Source organism: Colobus angolensis, unplaced genomic scaffold, assembly GCF_000951035.1.
Source record: "Colobus angolensis palliatus isolate OR3802 unplaced genomic scaffold, Cang.pa_1.0 Scaffold33, whole genome shotgun sequence".
Lineage (NCBI taxonomy): Eukaryota > Metazoa > Chordata > Mammalia > Primates > Cercopithecidae > Colobus > Colobus angolensis.
The window spans coordinates 1,729,387-1,737,516 of NW_012116599.1; the positions used below are offsets into that span (position 1 = coordinate 1,729,387).

The following is an 8,130-nucleotide window of genomic DNA, read 5'->3' on the forward strand; positions in this document are numbered from 1 at the left end:
CTGCGCAGGGCCGTGCCCACAGCCCCGGATGCCTCGGCCACGACTTGGCTCCCCCGGCTACCCCTGCTCCAGTCTCAGTGCTGGCCAGGGGCTAGGGGGATTGACGATAGCGGGCGGGGGTAGTGTTCGTGAGCGGCCCAGCCCTCTCCTTTCTCCTGAGGTATGAAGCTGGAAGGATGGATGCAGCAAGGGTGCATCATTCTTAGTGCGCGCCCGTTAGTGAGAGCGGGCCTGAGCGCACTAGCTCCGCAAGCTACTCAGCTCTTGGATTGAGCGAGGGAAAAGGGAAAGTTGGGAAAGTTAAGAGGACCATCTGAGAAAAAGACACTGGAGAGAAGAATGAGGGTGATTCTGACCTCATTCAAGGTGGCTCAATCCTTTTGTCCCAGTGTCTGCCAAGCAGACCTCAGGCCAAAGATGTCCCTTGTAAAGCCAGGCTCACCAGCACCCACCAGACCCACTAACTGGAAACAGGCAAGAATACACCACACTGATCAGGGGACCCCAAAGTCCCTCCTCTCTCAGATTTCTCCTCCCTCTCTGCCAGGGCGCTAGGAGCGCTTTATCAACATTCATTCTATTTTACAAGCGGGCAGCCTGGGATTTTTGATGCCCAAACAACAGAAAGAAGGTTTGAAGTTTCTAGACTTCAAACTACACCTCACTCTGTCTTTTCTCTGGGCCCCTCTTGCCCTCCAGGGCGCATCTAAAAAGGAGCTAGAGGTGTTGAAGAGACTGACACTGCATCTTCCTTGACAACCCCAAATTAAATTAGGCTTCAGTCTCCAAGGTGTGTGTGTGTGTGTGTGTGTGTGTGTGTGTGTGTGTGTATGTGTGTGTGTGTGTTTCCAACAGCACAGCCCCCACTGGGGAGAATACTCTGATTTTAAAAATGGTAGCAATTGCCCTTGAATAGCAGCCGGCCCAGCTAGACAGCCCAAAAGACTAGAAACATTTTGTAGGTGAAATGGCCACTTTTTCCACGCTGGAGAGTCCATAAAACTTCCTGGCGCAGCAGCTATTGGGGCTCATTGAATAATTCATCCCTCATTGCAAGCCCATAATGTCTATTCTCAGCCTTTTGTGGTGCTGTTTTCTCTTCTTTTCTCCTTGAATTATAAAAAGGTTGCCTTCCTTTGTTCACATCAAGCTGCTCCGAGCTGGAGCTTTGTCTGGGCTGAGCTAAAGTGTGAGTTTCAATGGACTCTCCAGGCTTTGTCTCCCAAGTTCATCTCCAAGTGTAGATTGTGTAGAGAAGGCCTTCTTTGTAAAAGCTGGAAAAGTTGTACAAATGTTTGACCAGCTCATTTGGGACGTTTTGTCTCCTGGGCCTCAGTCGCCTGTACTGCGAGAGAGCAGCCAGCCTGCCACGCCGGTGCCTCCAGCAACAAGTAGCAAAGCCATGAGTCCCCAGCCTCTGTGACTGCTCTGGGCTCTTCTCCCCATTGCCCACAGAAACACATTTGGTTTGAGGTTGTCTGACTTCCTACCTTCCTCCCTTCTCAGCACCTCTATGCTGCAGCTAGGCCTGCTCTAAAAGCCAAGGTATCTTCTCAGAGACCAGGGCCGAAAAATGCACTCTCCAAAAAGAGGATTTAGGCTGAGTTGGTAGCAGGCTTCTGTCATAAAGCAAAGGAAGCATCTCCCTGCCCAACCTGCTGTAGTTGGACATATCTCTGATTTCTTGTGTGCATCAGAGTATCTACGTTTGTTTTTCCCTCAAATCAGCCATTTAGGTCTGTAACTTCTAAATCTAAACGTTCCTTCCGGGTTGTGTACAGATCTCGCGTTTCTTTGTAAAGCAGCTGCTCAGGAGAGCCAGTGGCTGCCCCAGAGCTGGGCAATGAAGATGAAAGAAGTCCCACTTGGATGCCACTCTGGGAAGGGCTCAGACCCAGCTAGTCGCAGTCGGCGACGGCTCTGAGCCCACCTGGAAAGCCGCCTGTCCCTCTGGCAACTCCAAAACTAACTTTGCCGAGTGAACTCCAGGTCCCAGGTGAGGAAACTTCAGGCGCGAGTGGGGCCCCTCGCTACTGTTGACCATTCATGCATTTGAAAAGGGGCAACCATCTCCAAGGCCAAAGCCACTGAGACACAATCCCCCCATCTCCCACTGCAATGATCCCTTCCTGATTCAACTCTGATAGCATTTCTTTTCTTTTCTTTTTTTCTTTTAGCGTGTGTACCCTTAAAGTTTGAGGATGACTTGTAGCCGGTGAAGGGGAAGCAAGCTGCACTTCTGTCTCCCATGAGGGAGATTTTTTTTTCTTAGTGCTGACAGTGCACAGCCAAAAAGGAATCCGGGGTCCGTACCCCTAGAAGACTGAGGGTACCCTCACTCTAAGAACCCAGATCACTTCAATTTGTAACCCAGATCTTGGGTTCCTTTCAATTCCCAGACGCACACAGGTTAAACCCCGTCACATTTGAAAATTAATTTCAAACAAATCAAGCCAGTCAACACACACACACATTTATAAGGCAGCCAATGTGGGGGCAACTTTTGGAGGGCCATTGCCCAAAAGAGTTCTCTGTCTCTCTCTCCTTTACTGCGGGGAAACTCCGGAGACCAGGGCCTTTCCTGAGAGCATAAAAGCTACTTCAACTTCTGAAGATTCAAGTACTCTCTATCCCCGGCCCTGCAATTGCTCAGAGATGCCCAGTCTCGTGTTTAATGGCAAGAGAGTAACAGCTTCCCCTGCCCCCTCCAATAGAGCGCAATTCACAGTTCTAGAATCCCAGGGGCTGACAGTGGTAAGAAAGAAAGATTTACAAAACGGAGAAACTAAGCAGAATAGAAATGTTTGTTTTAATTCCTAGTGTCCCTCTGGTCTTCCACTTCCATGCCCTTACTCGGGCGCAGAGACACTGCGCATGAAGGGACCTTGATCCGAGCTGGGCTTGGCTGCCTTCAGATCCGCAATGTCAGGGAGCCGATGCCCGCCAAGGTCTCCAGCGAGTGCTCCGCCCAAGGCGCCACCTCTTACCTCGCTCGCTCAGGATGCCGTCGATGCTGTGTTTGGCCTTCTTCTCGCTTTCCTCTGCCTCCTTCCTCTCCAAGTCGGCCTCCTCCTCTTCACCTTTCCCGAATTTACTCCTCAGAATGCGGCTGATGGAACTCACTGGGGGCGGGAGGAGGAAGGAAGCAAGGGAGTGCACATAGCTGAGAAAAGAGGGACTGTGCGGGAAGGAGCGCCCCCCTCCAACCCCCAGCCAGGGCCCTAGAGCCGCTGCCCTGCACTGCTCGGGTGTCCCTTCCTGCATCCCTGGGCGTCCACATCCTTCTCCAGCCCTCTCACCCTGCCACTCAAACCCCCCCTTCCTATTATCTGTATCTCGGTACTGAAAGACGGAGCCTGGGAAAACCGTGCCTCCAGGTTAGGGCCGGATGCCATCTTTGTCCCTCGATTCTGGGCAGGAAGCATTTCCCTTCTTGGACTCCAAAGACCGGGCTCTGGGTCTCCAATCTAAGAGAATTCTCCCACCAGCCCACTGGGTATCCTCCTTCCTCCCCACCTGAATGCATGGATCCTGCGGTTCGCCCTAAGGGAGGAAGAACGAAAGCCGACCTGTCCACCCCCCCCCGCTCCCACCCCCGTAAATCAAGTTTCTTTTTTTCTTTTCTTCCTTTTTTTTTTTTTAAGGCTATAAAGGGTTTAAATTTCAACTGTAGAATCGTTTCCTATTGTAAAAATCAAAAGAAAATGCACTCTCTCCCACTTATTTTTTCCAGATTCCAGTCTGGTAAACAAATCCATGTTCTGAAATATATGTTTCTCGCAGAGGGAAAAAGGGAGTTTCCTTTTAATTAAAAACAAACCCTCCCGTGCGCCCTCGCGCTGGCCCCGTGCTCGCCCCTCTTCTCCCTCCGCCTCCCCCAGGCTGCAGTGGCAGGGGGCTCCTGACCGTCCCTGAGACTCTCGGGGGCAATCGGGGCCGTTGTGAAAGCCTCCACGGCCTTGTGCACACGGCAAAGTCCCTCCCGGCGCGGGCCCCATCTCCCTTCGGTTGGGGTTACCAAAACATTTGTTTCTCTTTAAAAGGGAACATCAATATTAATAAACGCTCTGCCTCCGCCTCAAGTTTCCTGCCCTGCCTCCTAGTCAGAAATCTTCTTTGGGGAGTCCTCAGCGGTGGTCTCGCCACCCTCCGCCCCCAGAACAAGCATTTCACCCCTCCCTCCATAAAGTGCCAAGAACGCCTGGTTGTTAAATATTTCGGGGCCTCAGGAGAGGCCACCTTCCAATAGCTGAGACCGATAATTGGGGTGATTACGTCTTGTTCTACCTGCCGGGGTAATAGCGACTGACTATCGCGCCTCGGGGAGACGTTAATGGGCCTAGTACCTGAGGGCACGGTGTTTCGATCACAGACCGCGTCCTTAAGTAATTTGTCTCGGATTTCCCAGCTGAACATGCCCGGGTTCTCTCTTTTGTATTCCTCAATTTTCTTCTCCACGTCAGGCGTTGTCACCTGCTTTAAGAGAACAGGCAGGCAGGCTTTGGTACCCGGTATCCTGGGCCAGGTGGCGGCGGCCCCACCGCCTCTGGGCCTGTCGGGATGCTCCTCCCTGAATCCTCTGGGATGGTCCCCCTTTGTTAGCAAAAAGACCCCAACTCTCTGAAGCACTTTAGAAAGAGACAGACAAGAACACATCCCATCCCGGAGCAGCCTGGAAAGCCTCTACCTCCCCGAGACAGGCCCCAGACAACCGGGATAAATTCAAAAGAATTATAACATCTTGATGGGGGTGGGGTGGGGTTGTACTTTCTCATCACTGGAAATAAGGCAACTCCTTACACAGAACCAACATGAAAACGAAACTAAAAAAGCAATGCTTGAAAAAGGAGCTGAAAAATTAAGTTAAATCTTCCACTTGTGCTTTTCCAAAGGGATATTTATGCTAAAGTGAAGACTGAAATGTAAAGGTACCTATTTAGGTTTTTAAAACTTCGAGTCGATGACAAATATAAGTAAGAGAGACTGACTCTTCTCTCCACCCCCAGTATATATACTTTTTTAAAGAAGAAGAAGGTTCCAAAGATTCTTAGAAAGGCTGTGAAAGGGTTTCAGTAGATGGGAAGGAAGAGGAGGGTGTTTGGAGGTCTTTGGTTTACCATAACCCTCTTGATTTTGCCCCGTGGCAACTGGAAGAAAAGACAGACCTTGTGTAATTCCCTCCCACTCAACCCTAGTTGGCGTGACTCTTTCTTTTTAAGAAGGGAACCAAAATAATTTGAGGATAGCACCAAACTGCTTATATTTTTTAATGGAGTCATTGGCTTATTACAAAGAAAACTAATCATGCTAGTTTTTGACTCATTGAAAACAGTTTGCACTGGGGGAGACTGAGGGCGGGGTTTCGGAAACAAACTAGTATAAAACCTGAAGAGGTTCCTTACATTCTTTTTGGAAAGGACAGTGCCATGGGTGGGAGCTGGGAAGACACTTAAGGAAGAAATCGGCAACAGGTGGGCACATACAGCTTGCCTGCTTTAAGTGTTTATCTATTAAAATAATTTGATGAGGATTGCGAGGCTTATGGGCTTTAAAAAACAAATGCGATTTTTCCTTTGCAAAAAGGAGAGAGCTTTCCCTAAGTGTTCATCAAGAAGCGTCCAGGGCGCGCGCGCACATATACACACACACACTCCTTTACACACCTTCACAAACTTCAAAAATAACTCATTGGAGAGCCCCAGATGCCAGCCGTTCCCTCCTGCCTACTCTTCCCCAAAACAAGGGACCACAGTCTGGGAGCCAGGAGGGCAAGGCTCGCCCTCTCACCTTGGGCTTGCTGCCGCCGATGGCACCAGGACGTATGGAGCCGGTCTCCTGGTACCTGCACAGGATCTTGGAGACGCAGCCGTGGGACACGCGCAGCTGGCGCGAGATGACGCAGGGCCGGATGCCGTGGTGGGCCATCTCCACGATCTTGTGGCGGATGTGGTTGGGCAGCGGCCTGCCGTTGATAAAAACGCCGCCGAGCTGGTTGACGCGGCCCTGGCCGAGGGGAGTGGACACTGTGGGAAGGTGAAAAAGAGGGGCAAGGGAAAAGTCACTGGAGGAAGATAAAAAGCAAAGAACAGCAGACGTAATTTCACAGTCTTCTGGCCCATCCTCATGTTACAGCACCGACACTGAAACTGCTCGACATCGGAATCCCAGACCCCGGCCTCCTTTCAATCACATTTGTTCAAATTATTCAGCAATATAGCGCGTGAAACCTTGTGTAAAGACAGCAAGTGGGGCAAAATAATTCTCCCCAGAGAAAGCATCTTCCCCTTCGGGCCCTGGAGGACTGGCAACTTAGGAAACCCTGTAGCTGGTAGACTGTCTAGCTTGCTCTAGACACAGCCGCCTGGCGAAGAGAAGTTCACCCGGGCGCTAGCCTTGATGAACTCTGATCCCACCGATCCCTGTCCAATCGGGATCGCTCCCTTTCTAAGGGACTTGGGCGAGCTGATAGCCCTTGGGGTTTCTAGCCAAAAGTGCAGCAGCCAAGAGTCAAAGTGGGTCCAGAAAGGAGGCCCAAGCAGCAGTGCCTGTGTCACCTGTTACATCTTGGGACAGAGACCACAGCAGCGGCTGGACTGCTCCTGGGTCCCCTAGCCCCCGTTCTTGTTGTGGGTGTTACAGTCTACTCTAGGCTGAGTGTGAAGGGGGTGGGGGTGGGGGCGATGAGCATCTCTGCTGGGGTACCCTAACCTCGAAAACCACTGGAAACGGCTCAGGCTTGCAAGGCTTCCTGCCTCCTCGGGATTCCCAGAATCTTGAAGTGGACTGAAAGGCGATTCCTAAACAAGTTACAGAAAATTCTAGACGCTATTTGACACAAATAGAATTCTAATTTATTTAATTATTCTAAAAATTCCAATCACAATGGCGCGGCGTTAGCCACTACAATTTTGCAGGGCAAAAAAAAGCTTCCCGAACTGACATATGTTTCACAAGTGTGGGCGCAGCTGGGACAATTTCGAGATAATTTCCAGTGGACAAATTGCGGAGAAGTTGTTTCTGCAGCTCAGGAGCTGTTTCACTTCCTTCTCCGCCGCGGCATTTTCTAAACAACGGGCAAGTCGCCCCGGCCCGCTGCAGGCCTGGCCGCCCAGCTCCGTCAGGATTTGAAGAGAGCAGCGCGCTCCATTTGCAGAAAGGAAATCGAGTAGGTCCTCGCCCCCGACTGGTGCTTCTTGGGGTGTGGGGTGCTCGGGGAATGGGCTTACTGGAAGCACCAAAGGAGCCTGTGGAGCCTGGGGATGGGGTGAAGCAGCCGGTCCCAGGCCCCGGGATCCAGGCGGCGCCCTGAGGCCCTCCCTTACCTTCCAGAGGGAACCCGCTGCGCGGGTAGTTCTGCCCCGGGCCCGGCCGCATCATCCTGGGCACAGCGCCGGCCAGCGTGGTCATCCTGGGGGCAGCTTCGCTCGGAAATTATATCCAGGTGAAGACGAAACGGAAAGGCGAATGCGGCGCGAGTGACCCTCGGGAACTATCCGGAGCGTGGAGAGCCCCTCCCCAAAACGGCTGGAGAGAGAGGGAAGGACGCGCGGAGGGGGGCTGTCGGTTCCTAGTCCAGAGGCCGGAGCTGGAACCCGGGAAAGGGGAGGGCGGGGAGGCCCCGGAGTCCGGGATCCCGAGCCCAGGGCGGAAAAGTTTGGTGCGAGTCCAGGCAAATTCTCCCGCGACTGGGGTCCCTGAAAAGGGGCTCAGAGAGCCACGGCGAGCCGGGGAGTCGGGTGAGGCGGGAGCGCGGCCTGCCTGAGTCTCCTCCTGTGGTGACACCGAGTGCGGGGATCCGGGCTCGGGAGCATTTATTAGTTCTTTTACCCAAAGCTTGGTCAGGAGCCCTGAGCTGCGATTGGCCGATGGGGAGACCGTCCCGGGTGGCGGAGACACGCGCTGATTGGGCGACAGCGGCCACTTTCTCTTCCCATCTCTGGTGGTGCCGAGGCCTCTGCCGGCCCCGAGGGGGACCCGAGCTGCGCCCCTTGCCCAGGAGAGAAGGGTGGCCCGGTGGAAACTGAGAGAGACAGCCCTAGGGAAATGGCAGTAGCTGAGGGTGGAGAAGAGTCTCTGTCTCTCTGTCTCTGTCAGTCTCTCTGTGTGTGTGTGTGTGTGTGTGTGCGTGCG

The 8,130-nt window shown here is 52.7% G+C and overlaps 1 protein-coding gene across 5 annotated transcripts in view; it reads right to left on the bottom strand.

Annotated features, from left to right (window-relative positions):
- The window catches only part of PAX3 (paired box 3), a 99,679-nt gene extending 91,892 nt beyond the window's left edge, over positions 1-7,787 (bottom strand). For 3 of the 5 annotated variants that reach the window (XM_011951902.1, XM_011951898.1, XM_011951899.1), the window contains exons 1-4: positions 7,323-7,787; positions 5,788-6,023; positions 4,347-4,476; positions 2,988-3,122 (exon numbers count right to left, since the gene is read on the bottom strand). In XM_011951902.1, coding sequence (XP_011807292.1) covers positions 2,988-3,122; positions 4,347-4,476; positions 5,788-6,023; positions 7,323-7,407 — 586 coding nt within the window. In that variant the 5' untranslated portion in view covers positions 7,408-7,787. Of the gene's footprint in view, positions 1-2,457; positions 2,582-2,987; positions 3,123-4,346; positions 4,477-5,787; positions 6,024-7,322 lie in introns of those variants that run through there. The other 2 variants (XM_011951903.1, XM_011951900.1) reach the window with 2 other exon arrangements.
- Positions 7,788-8,130: the final 343 nt, after the last annotated feature.